Source organism: Gavia stellata, chromosome Z (assembly GCF_030936135.1).
Source record: "Gavia stellata isolate bGavSte3 chromosome Z, bGavSte3.hap2, whole genome shotgun sequence".
In the NCBI taxonomy this organism is placed as follows: domain Eukaryota; kingdom Metazoa; phylum Chordata; class Aves; order Gaviiformes; family Gaviidae; genus Gavia; species Gavia stellata.
The window spans coordinates 14,242,806-14,263,085 of record NC_082637.1 but is presented as its reverse complement, the minus strand read 5'-3'; the positions used below and the strand labels follow the sequence as shown (position 1 = coordinate 14,263,085).

At 37.4% G+C, this 20,280-nt stretch overlaps 1 protein-coding gene across 4 annotated transcripts in view; it reads right to left on the bottom strand.

Moving 5' to 3' along the window:
* SLC1A3 (solute carrier family 1 member 3) overlaps positions 1–20,280 on the bottom strand; it is a 63,247-nt gene that overhangs the window by 31,944 nt on the left and 11,023 nt on the right. For 3 of the 4 annotated variants that reach the window (XM_009814330.2, XM_009814331.1, XM_009814333.2), the window contains exon 2: positions 12,536–12,673. The exons of the other annotated variant lie outside the window; for it this stretch is intronic. In XM_009814330.2, coding sequence (XP_009812632.1) covers positions 12,536–12,673 — 138 coding nt within the window. The remainder of the gene's footprint in view (positions 1–12,535; positions 12,674–20,280) is intronic. 4 annotated transcript variants of the gene reach the window in all.

The window sequence follows — 20,280 nt, the reverse complement described above, 5'->3', positions numbered from 1 at the left end:
CGTGCTTAACTGAGGCATGTAAATAAATGTTTGTATTAATGTACTTAGTCCAAACAACTCTTCACAACTTGTGATATGCTTGAAGCACTTCAAACTCTTCAGTGAAGTAGAGAAGATGAATATTGCTTAAAGATGAATACCAGATCTGATTAACTACTCAGGAATTACAAGTCATTCTCTCCAAATACTGGAATATTCTAAAACGCGACATTTTTTCAAATAAGTGCTCTTTGTTGTATGACTCTTGAGTTTTCAGAATATAGTCAGGATCTATTTTTGAGCTTTTCTTCACAACCAGGGGGCTAGGAATTTAATTTGCTTTGATACCTGACTTCCAGAGGTGACGGGTCTTTAAGAAGAACATTAAGATCTGAAAGGTTCTGTTGGCATGCGAGTTGAGCACTTGACTGTTTTCTTTATTTGCATGTTTCTTACTCATTATTAGAACTGAATTGCTATTCAATTGTGTGAAACTGTAAAGAATTTTATCTTTTCACTTCCCACATGATATGGCCCCATAAATAATAAGACCTTTTTTGCACAAGTCTTTCTGTATCCTAGTAGCTTTTACTTCTCTTTGTAGATCAACATTGGTATTATCTGGTTTTGATAGACTCCTGTAGAGGAAAAGGTCCCTTTGAGATACTATCAATAGAAGGAATACATGGAACTTGTATATCTGTTGAGCCGAGGAACCAAAATTTAAGAGCTTGGCATCCCAGGTACTTTTCTTGTAATTTTGCTAGATATAACTGTCTTCACAATAGCAGGAACTGAAAGTCTGTGGTGTACTAAACCACCCTGTTTTGCAAAGTGTACAAACCTCTGAGGAATCTGTGTTTGTACTGATTGCATGTGTCCCTCTTTCAGATGGAAACGCCATGCTCTAGAATGATGGACTTTTGGCCAAGATCAGAAATGCTAAATATACAAACTTTGTCAACCTGAGAAGCACTGAGACAGGTAAGTCAAAAAAGGCCAACCTTGAGAACAAGTAGGGGTCAGTAGGAATTTCTTTTTCCCCATTTCTGGAATGCAGATGGTACTTGCTACCTTCCAGAGACACATAGATGGGATTTTCAGTAAACTGAATTTGCTGTGGTATGTATCAGTGGCATCATTCAGTCAAACCTGGGAAGATCAAGTCCTAGAGAGAATCAAAGGAAAAAGGCCTTGTGTAAATGGGGAAAAGTGGCATCATCGTGGCCCAAGTGAAATATCTGAGGCAGTGCATAGAAATGGCAGAGTATGCCCGGACCTAGCCAAAACTGATGCTTTCTAGAATAAGCCATCACCACAAAAAACAGTCATTTCTGGGACTGGTGGTACGTTACAAGAGTTTTGCATCAACCTTCAGCAGTATAACAGCACCCTGGTATCATCTGCATGAAGAAAACCAGATCAGAGCGTGTGAGCCTGAAAAATTTCACATCGAGAGACTTTCCACCCAATTAAAAAAGGCTGGTAATTCTCTAAGTTGGTTCTAGGCTTCAACAAACATTTTGCTGTGTTCACAGCTGCCTTAGGCATTCATCTGGAGGCAACGTTGCAACAAAGAAATAAGGAAAAGGTATTTTACCCTGTGTCAGCCACATCTCTGCAAGAAGTTATCAACTGTGAAAAGGAACTACGACACAACTGGAAAGCAATTCCTAGCAACCAAGCAAGCACTTAAATATTTGCAGTGATATCTTTGGAGATACTCTCCATGCCGTATACAACAGCATTGTTTATATTTTGTTGCATTCATGTCTCAGGGTCTGAACTGGAGGATATAGAATATATGCAGATACAGCCTGGAAGAGAAAGTAATGAAAAAATACGCACTAACAGGAGTGTCTGGATGAAAGGAATTGTAGCTGGTGCAGGATCTGCTTTGTGACTCTCTAACATGCAGCTCAAATCCCAGATGTTGCTGATCCTTAGTTATATCTGTAGTCTCAACAAATCATTGGAGGTTCCTGTCCTGAGTGTCTCTGTTTCCTCCTTCTTATCCTCCATCACCAGTGAGAGCTGTGTCATGCAGCCAGATACCAAGAGGAACAATTAGCTGGGCAGCCTTGCTCCTCTTCCAAACAATCCAGTATTTTACTGGCACCCAGACCCAGGGCTTGAGTCCTGTACCTCTTGTGAAGCACAGTGACTTTCCTCATTCTCTGTTGCTCAGAACTCAGGTGGGGCATCCAGCAGTGCTATCAAGAGACAAGTATTCAGTATCTCTGCCTCCAGTAATGATGATAATGATGGATCTGCCTTATAGAAGTTTATAATCCAAATACACGGCTGAAGGACAGCATGTAGCAGATCCAGCAACTGATTTTGAGAATTAAATGGAAATAATACATTATAGGTCAACAACTGCCTATTATCAAAACTTGGGAAAAAAACCAAGGGTGAATCCAAGGGTAGAGGACTTAATGATAGCATTACAGTCTCCTGTTTCTCAAAGATTACAACGTTCTGTGTGTGGTTTGGTCTGCAGTTGGTCCTTCCGCAATGATCTGTGCAGCTGATGCAGTGGTTCAGAAGTACTTTGTGTCTGTCAGATTTTACAGCATTGATGAAAGGATGATACGTGTTACTTCTGCTGGTGTGCAAATACTCCCAGTAATGTTCCTGGTGTCCCCAAAATGCGGCCTCAGGAACTTTCTTGATTAGATTCTTCTGGTCTCATGAGCAGTTATAGCAAAGACAAACTGACAAGGAAGCAAATACGATGCAGTTGTGCTACATTCACATGTAGGAAATGGGGATGCAGATCATGGCATTCAGGCTAGAGGTATAAAAGAGGTGAAAGAAGTAGGAAAGTGAAAGCTGTTAAACCCTGAACGAAGCCTCTCTGCACCTACCTATCTCTGGGTGTAACTCTTCGCCAGTTTTCAGGCTGTTTTTGTCATACATTGATATGGCTCTGACACTGTTGTTATTTGTCAACTTCCTGAGAGTGGCATAATTAAGAGCTGCTGATATTGTTGTGCATAGTTCCTTCCTTCTTTCTTGACATATGGTTTGTCTTATATCTCCTTTATTTTTAAGTCTAATTTCATGTCAATGGAGTGACTTTACATTTGTTGAAGGTGAGATGATTCTCAGATCCTGGAAGAGTTTTAGCTTGGTTTTGAACTGGCTCTCAAAAGAGCTATGTGTGTCAGAAAGCTGAAACTGTCGACATTAGTCATTGCCTCAAAGCAATTGGCAGGTGGAATCTTAATGGGTGAAAACAGAGAGACCCCTTCAGTCTGATAGGAAATTCTATGGAGTACAACAATAACATAAACCTATGGGAAGTTAGTCTGATGGTCGGCCAACCCATTTCTTTGTCTTCAGCTCTACCTGACAACAGATTCTTACTGAAAGACTGAGAAACAGAAAAAGGTAGTGTTCATTGCCCTGTCTTGCCCTCCCTGCACCTAGCCACCAGTGGGGACTAGGACCTTCCTAAATTGCTAGTTCCCCAAATTTAATAGTCAATGATGGCTGTATCTGTGAACTCTCTAGTTTAATTTTGAAATTATGAACTTCTGGCTTGTGGCACTGTAAAAGGCAATTTAATTGTGTGCTGTGTGAAAAAGTACTTCCTTTTCTTTATTATAAATGTGCTCCCTAGTTATTTTGTTGGACACCCCATATTTCCTAGGCACCGTTCTAGTTCATCTGTCATTATCACGGAGTTATTCATTATTGAACGCATTGTTCTTTACAGTTTCAATCTTCAGTATCCTGAACAAAATGCTTGCTTTCAGTGTCCTAATTCCCAAAATGCTGAGGAGTCTTGGTTTTGCATTGTTGACATTTTGCTGTACAAAATACAAAACCCAAGTCTCTTCCATTTGCAATCTAATGTAACTAATCTTACATTTCCTAATACTTTTGAGTTTTTTAACTTTCAGGTGTACTGTTTTTCTGTAACCAATTCATATTTGTTTGTATTAAACTAAAAAAAATTGTTTTTGAGTTGTCTCTAAGATATTTTCAGTCCTTCTGCCTTTGATTGAAACAGAAATGTTAATAAAGAAACAGCGTGAATTTACAATGGTCTATCAGTGCTCAGGCAAGATGCTTTAACTCTTACATGTTCTTCCAAATAGTTCTTGCTTTTTGTTTTGCCAGTGACTTGCCTGTCAGCAAGCAAAGTCTTGATATTACGTATTTGAACTAAGATAAAAAAATCAAAACTAAGTCTTTTGTGGATGGGAGGTTGTTACCTATTATCAATTCAGTTGGAATCCCATGCAGAATGCAAACTGAATAAAAATGTGTAACAACCTGTTATTCAATACTTTGCGAAACAATTAAAAGTAGTGGTCCACTAAGAAAAGCCATATTTTGCAATGAAATTTAAATCAGCCTTTAATCTAGGGCTTCTAGCAAACTTGAATGATTTTAGAGGGGGTTTTTAGTTTTGTTGTCTTTAACTATTGCAGACTTTGTTCTTGAACTCCCTTGCTATTTGTGCATTATTGCTTGCAGAGACTAAGACTTCAAAAATGACACTGCTGCCTACTTTCTGCTTTTGGATGCTGTATATCATGCTTAGGTTTTCTTTTTTAAGGTATAATCGAATTTTATTTCATACAGAGTGTCATTATTTGCAGGATTTTCATCTCTGCTCTTACTGAATTTTAATTTTTAGTGGGATCTGTGTTCACTTAGAATTGTTCTCTCAGACTCTTGTGAAGATAGATTGCTGTATACTTCTTATTGCAAAATTGTTTCAGAAATGGTTCAGAAATGAGTTATATTTTCATTTTATGATCCTTTCTGTAGCTCCTTGCTTTTAGTATTTGCATGGATTAAGATACTTAACACTTTCTGAGTAAGAGGTTCCACCCAAAGCTGTATTTATTGTGCAAATATGTATGACATTTCGTTACGATTTTCTAACATCCATGCCTTGCACAATGCTTTCTGACTTCCAGCTGGGTATAGTTTGTTTCTGCCTGGAGCACTTTCTGTGCAAAAACTTGTTCAGGAAACATATTCAGGAATGCCCACATTCCCTTAAAGACTGTGGAGGGGAACAGTATAAGAAGGTTCCAATTTTTTTCATCTTTGAGTGCCTGTCTAAATAATGATTATTAGATGCTGTATGCCAGACTTGATAGACATTTGTTTTATACAGTAATACAGGTACTGAAGAGCAGGTGTTTAAAGTAATTATGTGTATAAAGTTTCATGTTTGTATATTTTTAGCTGCTGTTGGCCCAAATCTACAATACAGATGCTAGCTTGAGCTGAAATTGTTAAAAAGCATGTATCAACACTAGTAATATTTCTTCAATTGTTTCTTTATCCCTACAGGAAATCCGTTTACAAGATGACTGGATCTTTACAAACTTGCATGCACACATTTTTAGCCAGTCTTGGTTTTGAAGACACACAAATCAAAGCATGAGTTTTCCTTTATTTATGGAAGAAAGTATTTGGATGTTCAAATTAAATAGCGCTGTTGTCCAGTTATGCAAATTGCATATGTAAATACTTATATGAATGCATAAACCGATGTGTGCATGAAATCTATAGGTGCATAAAATTAAAGCTGCCATGCAAGTCAGCTTTTACAACATTGACAAGCTTATAAGAATTAGGTGGGAGAGAAAGAGGGAAGAATTGCCTGGAAAAGAAGGTAAGTTACTTTTTTAATAACATTTTATGTATTAAAAGAAAGGCATAAGTAAAAAAATAACACACTCCTAGGATGTTCATGGATTGGTTACTCATAGTAGGCTTACGACTGTAGAAGATATCTACAGCGTTCCTCTGTAGAAAGCTTCCAATACAGGCAGCTCAAATACACTGGCAATCCAAAAAGTGCTTCACTCACAGAGAATCTGTCAGTTCTCTTCTCTTGCCTATAACTACAGTCAACTGAGAGCCGTGTAAAACTTCTCATTTATTTGATCGGTCTTGATTACTATGACTTCTAAAATAATTTCTTTAGGAGATGCAAAAATCAGAGAATTTTGGGAAAATCAGAATTTTTATTATTTGGAAAATGAGTTCATTGCTCTGGTCACCAGCTAAATGGAGCAAACACTGCCTTATTGTTTCTCACTTTTCATGTACGAACTATATGAACTGAATCAGGAATGCTATATTTCTTAAACTGAAACACAGAAGAGTAAGACTGACTTTTGTTAAAATTTTTGGCTTCCAGCTTTACTGTGAGTACCCAAGATGTTGCACAGGCACTGGTTATAGATCTGTTCTGCCAGAATGAATTAAAGGGAATTACTGCTAGGCCCCTCCTTTTTCTGCTTGGGAGTAGGATAATGCTGGCTCCACAGCATTTGTTCCCCTCTCTGGAATCTTGCTGAATGAGAGACTTTCCATCTGTTGAAATTACCGTAAACATTTGTGGCTGATATGAGACAGCACCTGGGACCTTGTAGTAAGTGATAGCCTTTTTTCCACAATAGACTTGTCAGCGAGTAGACAGGAGAATGCTGGAACTACGTAGAGACTTCATGCAGTATGGCTCCTGCTTCCACAAACCTAGACACAGGATGGATTCCCAGCCTCTTTTTTGAAGAGGTGATGCACAGGTCTTTTTATGAAACCTTCCTATTGTGTGCTCTGATGAGAGGGGTTAAGATGAGCAAATTCAAAATTCTGGCCCTTTATGTTTACTGCTGTTAATTTAATATGTTAATAAAGCACATTACAATTGTCAAAATGAAAAATGCTAATAATTAACTAGGTGTTTTGATAAGATTTAATAGCATTTGCATCCAGTTACACTTGATGGGTCGTTTACTGCCTCATTCCAAATATTGGAAAGGCAAATATAAAACTTAATTTCTTAAATTTAATAACATGAGACTGTATTATTTTCTAGAATTATGTCTTCACAGAAGACTGGATACAGCTGCTATCTGGATGTGGGAGGCTGTGCCATTGCATCATAGTTCCCTGTCAGACAACCCAGTTTAGGTCCATCACACCATATGCTAACTTCAGGAGAATTTTTTTTAACTTCATGGCTAACGCATTCCTGTTAAACAGTTGTATCTAGTAAAAATATATGGTCCATTTATGCTATCTGATTATTGGTGATATCATCATAGCTAGGTGCAAGCAGTCACTAGGTAACTTTGGGTGTAGCATTTCTACAGCAGCTGTCTCAGTGATGGCCCTATATACCATTCTTGCTGTAATTACTTGCTTAAGTTTATTTCCATCTCTACAGCGATATAACTAAAATAGCTATATACTTTGTGTCGGCTGAGCTGTGACAACTCAATCTACATGTCTCCATTAAAATTTCTATCGTATATAGTCATCTTCTTTTCTGCCTACAAAAAAACTTCACCAGCACTGTATCTGAAAGGAGAAAGAAAGCAGAGATACAAAAGGGAAACATGATTTGCCTAAGGTTATACAACATGTCACAGCATTCATTTTCCACATTTTACATCCATAAGTTGCTTTGGGCAAAATCTGGCTTTTCAGCAGTTGTATCTGCTCATATCCAGATTCTGCATTTTTCCTGACTTACGTAAGGGAGTGGCTTGGAGACTATTTCAAGTTCAGTTGTTTCTTTGAATATTATCCTTCTTTCATTATAGGTAATTTCAAGCAACTGTGTCTGCAACTTGGCTGTTAATTGTGACCTCTACTTGTGTTTTGGTTTATTACTTGAGTCACTTTGTGTGCCATTGCTTTTATCCCAGTGAGGAGATAGACCGTCTTCCTTACTACTTGTTTTTAACATTGTCACCATTCATTGTACTCCTTTGATAGCTGAAATCAAAAGCATCATAAGTACATAGGAGGCTAGTTAAGGGGCATCCACACATGGAAATTCCAGATTTCTGCACTTTGTCAACACTTTCTATAGTTTTTGTAGTGGTAAATATTATGAACATGTTGAAAAAGTCTGGGGACAAAACCTTGTGTCTCTGAGTCTGCCCAAAGGAAAGTCACTTGTGTCTCCTGCAGTTGTCAATGTTGTGGTCAGTTATTGAAAGCCTGCATCAGAGGCAGGGAAGTTTCTGTATCTTCCAGAACCCGTGAAAGTCAGTCATGTCATTATTCGAATTAGAAAGGGGAGTGAACGTAAACACAGACATACTATGAACTACATACTAAGATGTTTTTCTTCTTTGAGGTAAACCTTCCATACTCAGTCTTCTAAACTGTTTTACTATACGGCCCTCTTTTCTGTAAGAAGATTCACCATCTTTTTCTTTGTGTTTGTACAGAAACTTGCACACAAAATCCTGGTCTGCGATTAAGATTCTTTTGTACCATATTAGTGTTACTCCCATTAACAGTTTGGACAAGCATTATCATCTAATGCACACTGCGTTGTACTGGTATTCATGATTGGGATCTTTGCTTGATTCTGTTATTGCTGACCTGCCATATAATCTTTGGCAAGCCAGCGGACCTCGCTGTTTTACTGATTCTATATTCCCTTTCTCTTTTCCCAGCTTGATTTATGTTAGCAAATAAACTATTTTCTTATTGTTTCTGCAATGTGCAGCAGAAATCAGGCTCAGATCTTGACTGGGCTTTTTACGCTTTGCTATACTATACCAGACAAAGATATTTGAGATAAATGCACAGAATTTAATCCTTGTTTACTTGTATTTAAACGTAGTGGTCCCTGTACAACTAAATTCCAAGCTTCCAAAATTTTGGGGAAGGAGAATCAGCCTGTCTATTAAACTGAGCTATGACCAGAATTGTGCAAAGTATTAGGAAATAACCCTTATAAAATATATTTAGCTTTAATATTTGTCATAAATGTTATGCTCCAACTGCGCTTTTTATAAAGACTGGTCGTGAATCATTTTTGTGAATGTGATTTCAGGAAATATATTATTTGGTTAAGAACAGGTACCTCATTCTGATGCCCTTATATTCAGTGAAAAACTGAAACTTGAAGATAAAACTTGTGGGCCAGTTTTAAGGGCTGGAATTTCAACTTCATTATGATCTTGCTGTAACAGCTCAAAAAATGTTAATGCATAGTGCTCTTAATGCTGGTGCAAATCTTGCAGTCTTTGCCTATTTCATGACGAGTTGAATTGTCATCATGTGTGTATATATTTATTTTATATACCTTTTAGGGACAATGCTTTTTTTAAAATAATTATGTCAAGCAATTTGTTTGTGTCAAATGCTTCAAGTGATAATGAAGTAAGAAGGTATAAAATATTTTGAACTCCTATAACTGCAGCAAATTCAAAACAGAAATGGAGCAAAATTGTCAGCCCTGTGTTTCTATAACAATTCAGGCCAGATTTGGCCATAAAATAATACAAATGGTAATTTAATCTATCTCTTTGGTTATTTATGCTACCTCCCATATACTATGCTTTAATTTTGCTTTTGACTTTGTAAGAGATACTGATTGGGAATGCTGACTTAAGAGTTCTCCCATTTGAAAGACTGTAGAGAATAAAGGCCAGCATAGAGTATGCAGTTGGATTTGTGTCTAAACCACAAAAGATGAAGAATACAGATATTCATATAATCATATTTTCCTGTAGACAGTAAAAGATGGTGAAAGGTATGTAAATAACCTCTGTTTTCTCCCAAGCAGATGTTAGTACATGCCTGGTAACAGACACTTTGTAAGATAGAATCTCATGGAGAAAACTGCATACCTGCTTGAGCCACGTGCAATAATGGTAAGTCATAAGGCAAACGTGAGTAAAAACCTCTGAATGTGATCCTGCATTGTTTCTTTCATGAAAGTACCAAAACAGGTTATAGACAAATGTGACTGGGTTGATTTCACCTTTTATAGTTTATTTTCCCAAGACTCTGTGAATAACCATCAGAACTGTTTACCTGTATAGGAGAAGTTTTCAGTTTCTCAATTTATCTTTCACTTACGTAACAGCCCATAGCTTCTGTAATTATTACTTTGTTTTTATTTTTCTAATTTCTTTGACATTCACAAAATTTGTGAAGGAATGTAATCATCCCCAGCCAATTTCTAATACCTCAGAAACCATATGTCCTGATGTTGTCATAATCCGTTATATTGAACCAACTTACATAAATACAAATGGAAACCCAGAATACCGTATCTGAGAGACACTGTCATGCCTGCAAACAGCAAAAATATTTATTCAGTCATTTACAATTGGAAGAAGCAATTATATTATCAGTGTGCAAGCCCCTGGAGGAATCTTTCTGGGGTTGGCTAAGAGGCATCTGCTTTGCTTTGCCAAACAAAATATAGGCAATAAGAGATTTGGCTCATGGATGCCAAGAGTGGTCTTAAGACCGACTTGAGAAGCATAAGACTTTTATCCAATGAATTATCCTATGATGTGTAAAAAAAAGAAACCAATAGCATCTATAAAATTGCACAGTAGTATACCTATAATGGTTATATTTCGTTATTATTTAGATAGTCAATAATACCTGTATATTTACTTGAGTATGAGAGTTCTGCAGCAATTATGTAAGAGCATCTTTTTTTGAAAAAACAATTTGTATGCTAAATGTATTTGCTCAGTGTAGCGAACAGTGTTTCCAGTTTTTAGCAATAAACTGGGAAATGTCTTTTAATCCCATGAAAAAAGACATAGTCCTGTTGTATTTAATGATTTTTTAAAAAGAATGAAATCTGTCATTTGTGAACTGCATTGAGTTTTCTCTGATTGTTCCCTGCCTGACTAAAGAAGTTTAAAATGTTGTTATTCACCTTGAAAATTACTGTCTCTGTTTCAAAGGGAAACTCTACGAATAATCCACTTACTATTGCAAGGCACTTGTATGATAATAAGACAAATCTTACAGATAGATAAAATTTCTCTTTGCCAAAAGCCTTTATATTATAAAGGAAATTACTGTTATGAAAAAAGGGCATAAAAAAGGATAAATGGCTCCAAAGAATTTTAGAGAAAAAAGCTATCAAAAAGAAGGGTATTGTTTGAATCCAGAGATAGAAGATTCTTTTCAGAATAGAATTAGTTGGAAACTCTTTGTTCTGGTATTCCATAAAATCTCTACTGAGACCTGGTGATACAACAAATGATCGTGTTTTATCACAAGGCCAGTTCCTTGTGACCCTTGTGACTCTCTGAGGTGGATTTGCTGATCTTTACCTGAACAAAGTGTTTCTACTTAGAATTTTGAAAGTGAACTCAAATCCTTTTATAGGATGATCTACCTAATTTCCTGTTTTACCTTGAGCTCTCTCAGAGAACCAATATGGATGCAGAGTTACAAGGAACTGAACAGGTAATTTCCCCTGCAATAACTCATCCTACAAAATGGAGCAGCAGTGCCAGTCTCAGCTGACACTGAAGAAGGGTAAATGTCTCTCCTTTTCTACTTTTAATGATTCTTCTATCAGCGTCCAGCCAACCTGCAGAAACCTGCAGGTGAAAGGGACAAGAAGACAGCAAGGAGATATGGAACAGAATTATTCACTGGTTGGGAATAAAACCTGTAATCATTTTCCCTACAAGATTTATAAATTTCTCTCTAGTTTCAGTGTGCATTAAGCTTTCAGTATCCATATATTATGTGTGTATAGAAACAAGCTTTGCTTTCTCCTTGGAATATGTGAAGGCAAATGATTTTCTAACTGTGAACACCCTAGTTTTCTGCTGTGGTATTAACAAGTTATATACATACACGCTACCTTTGGTATCTGTGAAGATGGGGTCTATGCTCCTTTGCATTTGTAAGAGGAGATCTTACTATTAAATATTTGAAAATCAACGAAATAGGGAACAGCTTATAGTCTCTCGATCCTCTGACAATTAAGGTAGTGTATTAGGTGTTTAGATCCTAGGACTGCGCAGAGGGTGATTTTGACTAAGTTCTCCAAGCTGTACCACTGATTCGCTGATAGACCAAACTCCATACTTTCTTTTCTTCAGATAATTAATAGGGTAAATACATCACAGGTACATCCTGAACATTCATAAAAAATCTGAGAGCTCTTCCATGAAACTTAGGTGGAATGACAAAGCATACGTCATCATAAAAAAATCATTATTCTATCTCTAGCTCAAGGAACAACTTAGTAAAGAGGGCTTGAAGCTTAATAGAGTTGTTGACCAGAAGACAGGAAACCACAACTGGTGGAATGAAGTTTCTTCCAAACTATCCAATGTATCCCATTTATCATCTATTTTTTCTAATCGGTTGCTAAAAGATTGGGAGGTAGACAGATGTTTTACAGGCATGGGTTCCTGCCCATGACCAATACTTCAAACTTTCTTGGGTCTTGGAACTATTTTTCTGAGATACATTATCTTTGATAACAATAGGACATTGTGCAGGAAATATCTGTTCAGAAAGTAAGAGAAGAAAGTGGAGTACAGACTCAGCATAACTTGTACAGTTATGGTCTTGGATTGGGAAAAGCATCTTTTAATTTCTTTGTATATTAATTCAAAGTTTTTGCTACATTGTCTCTAAAACAGCAATAGCAAAGCTATCAGTTTCTGCAGGTTGTAACACTTCTAGGACATGGAATGTTGATTTTTTTTATGATTTACTGTGTCCATCTTTATCGAATTATTTAAAAGAAAAAAAACCAACTTTCTTTTTTTACCTGTGACTAAACTGGATACAATTAGTGGCAGGACCAGCATTTGCAGCATTCTCATGAGTAGTTCTCCTGGAAATGAAAAGTACTTGACTTCCCGATAGCTCATCTTATATGATCGGAGAGAAAATCCAAGAATTACACCTGAAGAGAGGGAAAAGATATCATGACTTACTCTTCTAAAGTAGTAGTAATATCTGAACATGAATATCTGCATAGTACTTACTTGACATATCTGATTGTAACATGCCGTTTTTATTATGCTCCAGATTACACTCCTGATTTGCTCTCTCAAATAACAACTACTATTATGAGTAGTCCTACTGAAGCCGGTAAATTATTTTTCACTGTAACAGATTCAGGTTATTTGTGCTCCTATTTTTTTAAATTTGGATTAATATAAAAGGTACATCGTGAGCATTAATGCAAAGGAAACAGTCCCTGCTACTGCAGCCAAGTGCTTTGACCTGGGATTTTGAGTGTAATCATATATGCAGTGCATATACATATTAGCCACCAACCTTCAGAAGTCTTGTCCATGCCTGTTTACTCTGTGGGGCCTGATCCTGTAGATGTGCTTCAAATTGGATGAGATAACCAGGACAGATGTATTTGAGAGTCCCCTTGTGGTTAGGTCTTTACACAGCAGAACAGCATCAGGAGGTAAGCGGCTTTACACAGGCCTGCCTTCAGAAACACAGGCACTGGCAAAGAAGCAGCTAGTCGGGGTTGGAAGGTCTTACTGGATGATTAAGTGGTGGGTTTCAATGCCTGAGGGAGTGGCGTAAGGGAGTGCCTGGATCCATTTATCTTTCTGGGAACAGATAAATGGTGCTCGAGATATATTTACAAACAGAAGCCGTAGATGGGCTGACATGTGGCAACCTAAACTTCTCAGCTAGAATTTTATAGATGTTGTCCTGTACTTGGCACCAGCTGCTTTATTTGCTTACTTGGTTAAGTATTTGGTTAATTGACACAACTAGTTACAATTTACTGAATGTTAAATGGTTTGGTGCCTATCTGATGTAGGTTTTCTACATCCAGACAGGATCTGGAACACTCCTTAAGCATGCAGATGGTGAAATTAAATGATCCCTCCTTCCCATTCCTGACTCCATGTTCTTCCCCACTGCCTAGTACTGGCATTTGTGCTAATTGTGGCTGTATAGAAAGTTGGATCAAAGAATTGATCCTGCTGCAAAAAGAATTTATTTTACCAGGTTAATTTTCAGCCAGGTCAGTCCCTTGAGGTAGTTTGTTTGCATGGCTGCACAAGTGTTGGTACCTTCACAAGGGAATAGGTAGAAATGTAACTTGGAGAAGAGTGGGACTGCCCTTTTTGGCAGATAGGCAGACTTAGCTTTCCTAAAACTTTTCATGAAACTGTGTCCTCAGTGATGTTAGGCAGCAGAGCATTCAAGCTCACTTCCAAATCATGTTAGAACATGGGTACATCCTGAAAACGCTGTAACACTGAACACTTCTGGAAACTGCTAGTTCCAGTTCTTAATCACTTTGTGGGTTTGGGTTTTTTTAATCAGATTTTAGATTGGTACATCCATACAGCCGATATCTTCATGCCAAATTCTACTAGCTAAAATATGCTGTTATGCCTCCTACACTAGCTTATTGCCATCTGCTGATGTAAGGGAAGAACTATAACTCTTATGTTCGTGACCCCTCTCTGTCTGATCATGATTTTCTACTTTTTGCATGAAAATACAGTAGAGAGCATGTATATTTAAAAAAAAATTAACTCCAAATAATGGTATGGTCTTAATTCCTATGTGTTTCTGAAATAAGATAGAAACCAGAAACTCGTAAGGATTCATTTTAAAAATTGAGACTTCACTTGCTTAATAAAATTGCTGCTATTGTTCACTTAAAAACATCATGCCAATTAGGAGCTTCCTTATTCTCTTAAAATTATGAATTATTTGAAGTAGTGAAGAAAACAATCCTCTCTCCTCGTTAAATTTTTATATCTAATTCTCCTAAGTACGCTAAGGAGCAGGATAGACTTAATCTTCCCAAAAGTTCTTCAATGAGCATTTAGATCTGAGTAAAGCCCCATCTCTCATCTTCTAAGAGTTATGGTTTTTTTTTTTTTTTTTTTACTGTTGTGGTGTTTTAAACCCATGTGTAGGTATGCAACCTATTTCATCTATGCAACACAAAGAATCACGTGAAACAGCTCTCTACCATTGTGAGACCAAGGCATTTTGTAATACAATTAAGAACTTCATTTTCTCCATGGAGGATTTTAAAGTTCATTTTCAAATTCAATTTAGGAAATTATATATAAGTTGATGATACTCTGGTAGATCACTACAACAACTTTTTTTTGTAAAATCCAAACAAACAAAAAAGAAGAACCATCTCCATAACAGATCTATTCCTAAAAAACTGAGTATTAAAGTATTAAATTTTGTCTTGCTGCTTCAGACCCTGATTTTAATGCTCACTTCATCACACCTCGATGTTAATCCATTTAAGAAATTTTATGTAGAAGGTTGTATGTTTCTTAGCAATTACAGGTATACCCATAGTTCTTAAAGCCTGACATGAAGACTTTATTGTTTCCTTTCTGGTACTGCAGCCTAGAAGTGAAAACTCATTCATCAATGCCTTCCTATCTTAGGAATAAGCAATCCCAAATCCTATCTGCCATTTTTGCCATTTACGTCCCATTCCCATCACTGTCAGAATTATTTTCACCTTCTGCTTCTTTCAAGTTTTAAATCCTCTCTTTACTGTATTCATACAGATTGAATTTTATTTTTAACATCTACATTGATATAAAAATGCAATACAATGGTTTAGTTCAAGGACTCTTCTGATTGTCATCAGGATTATTTGCAAATCAAGTTTTCCATAAATTTGACTATATCACTGACAAGAACACCTCAAAAATATTTTTATAACTTTAATCTGATTTGCTTCTTCATTATGAACTGTATAAATCATTCAGCATTATAGTTGTTACACAACTATACACAGGTATAGAATTCAGCTCCTTAACTTAAACAAGCACTACTGATTTTTGTCCAGAAAAAGCCTAACACATTCTCTCAAGAAATCTACTCTTCCCTGCAGTGCAGAAATGGTACACCATTTACCATTTGAGAAGTCAGGCTCTGATAGCGTTGATTAGTTGTTCTTTTCTGTTACAAAGGGTAGACAGAAACCTGCACAACAGGTTGTGGGAGTTTGTTTCACACAAGGCTTTGTTTCATTACAGTTTTCAGAATTCATCAGAAACTTGAAACTTTCACTGAGAAGGGCAAGCGCCAGTATTTAATCTTCTCAGTCTTGATCGTAAAGCATGCTAAGCACTACAACTCTTACCACACACACAGATGTGGATGGTTGTTGAAATACTGCACACCTTCCAAAGGTTTAGTACCTCCTACCAAATATTACTTCCCGATTTTATTTTGATATTTTGTCATTGTGTCTATCTTTAAATCATCATTGTATGCTGTTATCTCACTATTGAAAACCTGTGAATGTTGGTTCTGAGAAGTGAATTCAAAGAAGTCAAAGCTACCCTGCCAAGCTTAACTTTTTTTTAAGTTCATAGTTTTTGTTAATACAACTTCGTCAGACAGGATGTAATACTCACTATCTAGGTACTTAAACTCAGAACAGAAAATAAAGTTTCATCTCCATGTATTCTAAAATCAAGAGAGACTGGTAAAATCATGCTGTTCTGGTTTCATTATCACAGACTACAATGAGGAAATAATTTGCTTAAATTCCTTCTTGCACTGCCAAGATCACTATGTGAACATAATTTTTAGAAACATCTGTGAAGCAACCACTACTATACCTACTTTACAAGTAGGGAAACTGAGTTAGAGAAAGGTTCTTATGGCTTAGGCATGACTGCGTATAAATTAATAGCAGTGCTAAGATTAAGGCTGAAGAATTAGTAGCTATCGGGTGTTGACCCAGTTCACCAGAATACATCAGGGCACATTTTTTCCACATCGCAGAAATTCTTTTTGTAAACTGCAGTGCTGGGTAACCCTGTAATTACACACAGAGCACTTTAGGACAAAAAAAGCAATATTTTTTGGCTCAACAGGTTTACATGGAGCTTCAGAAACTTACTCTCACCACTAATAATATTCATTCAGGCCCTGATTCTCTCTGAGGCCACTTCATACTGCTTGCACAGTAGTGGACCAGATAATCAAGCCCTTATAGCATAGCATAAGGACTAGTTCTTATAGCAGCCTCAGAAACCCTTACTAACTTCAGTGAGGCTTTGTACTAGTGCAGAGATTAATTCATGTGGAACTAATTGCAGGACTGTGTCCTAGAGTAAGAAACTGGTCTAGCTCTGTTTGCTTGTTATCCAGTTGTCAAAATGTAGTGCTCATTAAGTGCAGAAACAAAGGGTTCAGATGGATTCTTTATATCTGAGAAATGTGTTTCCCATATAAAAAGAAAATAATCAGTGACACTGCAGTGGAATTTAAAACCTTGTTGAAAAGAAGGGAAATCCTAAAGCAGGTCTTTTAATCAAGAATAGTTCAGAGGCCTTTTCTCTATGCAGTTTATGATCTACTTTAACCTAAAACCATCATTTATGCAAAACGCACTTTGACTACCTAAGTCTATAGAACATGAATGAGACTAAAATAAATGCCTTCTAGTCCCACCACTCTCTTCCATAGTGTGAACTCCATGCTTGGTTCCAGTTGTGCTCTAACCACTTTTCTCCCATCCTGTAACACTGAGATTTTCTGTCCTACACAACACATTTCTGGACTCCTCTAACTTAACGAACCTGCTGAAGTTCCTAATAGCATGACTGCTAGAAAATCTAGCAGTTTACTTTTTAATTAATCAAAAATCACTGAAGTGTATTTCAAGCGGAAATTACTAGGTGGTATATTCACAACAGTGCAAGAGCTGCCTTTTCCGTATTAGTGCTTGCCAATTCAAACAGAACACACCAATAAGAGTTACATACACGTCTGCTTTTTACCAGTAAAACTCAAAACACCGTTAAATGAGGTCCCTATCAATATCCTTCTCCTTAATAGATGAGGTACAGACTTACTTTTTCTTTTCCAGCAGGAAATAGAAAACTTTGTAATAACTGGAAAAGAATACCTTAAACTACATAGAACAGTGCACTAAAGTAAAAGCTTTTAATAGTGCTCTTCCAGAAAACCTTGTAACCAGCAAGCAAATAACATTTTGTTCTATAACAGAAATTGGGCTAGAGCCAGTAAAAGAATCAGACTCCTACCAGTTTAATGGGACATTGTATATTTTTGTTAGCTGCACAGCCATTTCATTCTTATGTTCTTACAGAGCTCTGGAATGAATGCTTTTGTTCTTTGGGTCATTTGTTTCTGCTTAATTTACCATTTTGTTCCGACACCTTTTCTTCTAACAACCAGTTTCAGATAAGGCCGCAACTGTATTTACTTGAGACAAACAGGTAAATAACTTCTCTAGTTATAAGAAATACTTCAAGTGGCCGACAAAATCAGTCGTTCTTAATCTCTTTCTTTGCTTGCCACAAGAACCACAGACTCGCCAATTCACTTGCATGCTTTTGATTTTCACCTTTTTTTTTCCATAATTTTATATTGAACCTTCCTCCCACCCTTACTGCCCTTGTATATCACCCCCTTCTTCCTTACTTTCTGGTTTTCCCTAAGTAGGTAGGGAGGTATGTTCCCCTTGAAACCATTTTTTTGAACCTAAATACTAGGTACTTAACCAAAATGTTCAATATCTAAATACTGCAGCAGATTTTGTGATTGTTTTGTAACTTTTATTAATTTTATCTTAAAGATTAGCTCTTATTATGCTAATTATTTTTTAGTAGCAAACTAGTTACTTTTTTTACTCAAGTCATTTAATTTAGGACTGCAGCAGAGTTACTGCTCTTAAGCATTTGAAAACTACTTGTATTATACAGTCACCAGTGCTGCCTTATTACGTCTCTTTGACCTTTTTTATCCTAAAGGTGTAAGATTATGACCCTCTTTAAAGGTCGTTCACACAGAGTATATTTGATGGGATAACCTAAAAAGCACTTTATGAGTCTTCATTCCAAAAAAGGGAGAAATGCCCTTGGTTCAGGAGCGGCAGTTACAGGGTCTTTTGTCCAAGTTCTGTGGTAGGCAAATAACTAAGGTAAGGAAGGGCATGTATGGCATCAAACGGAGGCAAATAATGCTATGGAGAGCACCAAATTGCTACAGCCAGATAAAGACTACAATTTAAGCCGATCTTTTTTATAGAACAGAATAGCATAGCATAGCATAGCATAGCACAGCATAGTATAGCATAGCATAGCATAGCATAGCGTACCATAGCATAGCATGGAGTAAAATATTTTCCATTGGAAGGGACCTACAATGATCATCTAGTCCACTTGCCTGACCAATTCAGGGTTGACCAGAAGTTAAAGCATGTCGTTCAGAGCATTGTCCAAATGCCTCTGAAACACTGACAGGCTCGGGGCATCGACCACCTCTCTACGAAGCCTGTTACAGTGTTTGACCGCCCTCTTGGTAAAGAAATGCTTCCTAATGTCCAGTCTGAACCTCCCCTGGCGCAGCTTTGAACCATTCCCATGTGTCCTGTCACTGGATACCGGTGACAAGAGATCAGCACCTCCCTCTCCACTTTCGCTCCTCAGGAAGCTGTAGAGAGCTATGAGGTTGCCCCTCAGCCTCCTTTTCCCCAAACTAGACGAGCCCAGAGTCCTTACTTCAATGCACCTGTACTTGTACAGATACTGAGATGAGCTCATTTGAGGGCTAAACCAGGGAAGAACTATTTTTTACTGGGTTAGTTTTCCGCCAGATTAGTTCTCTGGACAGATTTACTGCTGTGCTAGATGATGGTGGTGCTGGTGGGATGGCAAGGGAGGAAAACATTTGGGGGTGGAAATACGCAGACACAAACGTAGGACTGGCTTAATCAATCACAGAAACATACCCTTAAGCAACCAGTTACTCTTCCTATGGCAATCCAGAATTGGAGCTAATAAGCAGCTTAAAATCCCTTTAATTGTCTTCTGAGGCTGAATTTAGAGCAAATGTTTTCCATGTGAACTTGCTTCTCTGTTTCAGACCTGAAGAAGACCAAGTATCAACTGGCTTAATAAACTAGCTGTTATTCCTCTACAGCTCCCGTCTGACAGAGACCCAGCAGAGAATCTCACATGTATTGGTGTATTTATTTTTGTGTGATATGTTCCTTCTCTTTTAAGTGGATGATGCCAGTTCACTAGAGAGCTTAAGGACCTGTGCTCCAAACAGCTCTGACAGGTGTCTATACTGAAGTGGAATATGGGTTAATTTGGACACAAATAGCTACCTCTCCTTTGCTTGAGAGATGTCATCAGGGGAGTCATGGGAGAAGTACCGCAGAAGAGCTAGATATCCTAGACATGACTGGGATCCGGAAGATCCTGACAATATGGTATGTTGTGGTACGGGATGGTTCTAGCAGCAAAGTGATACCCTACAACTTGTTGACTTAATTCTGTTGGGAAGAATGAACTACCTGGTTTATCTGTATATAAAACACATACCTACTTTAGCCAAGATGCACTATACTTACTGTGCACAAATAGACTCCCCGTGGTAGTTGTGCTTGGCACATACTGATTTGTGTCAGGCCTGACACTTTCTGGGAGTGCTAAAGTCATTGCCCACATGCTACAGAGTCTACTGTGCATGCACACACGTACCCTGGGTCTCTCTGAG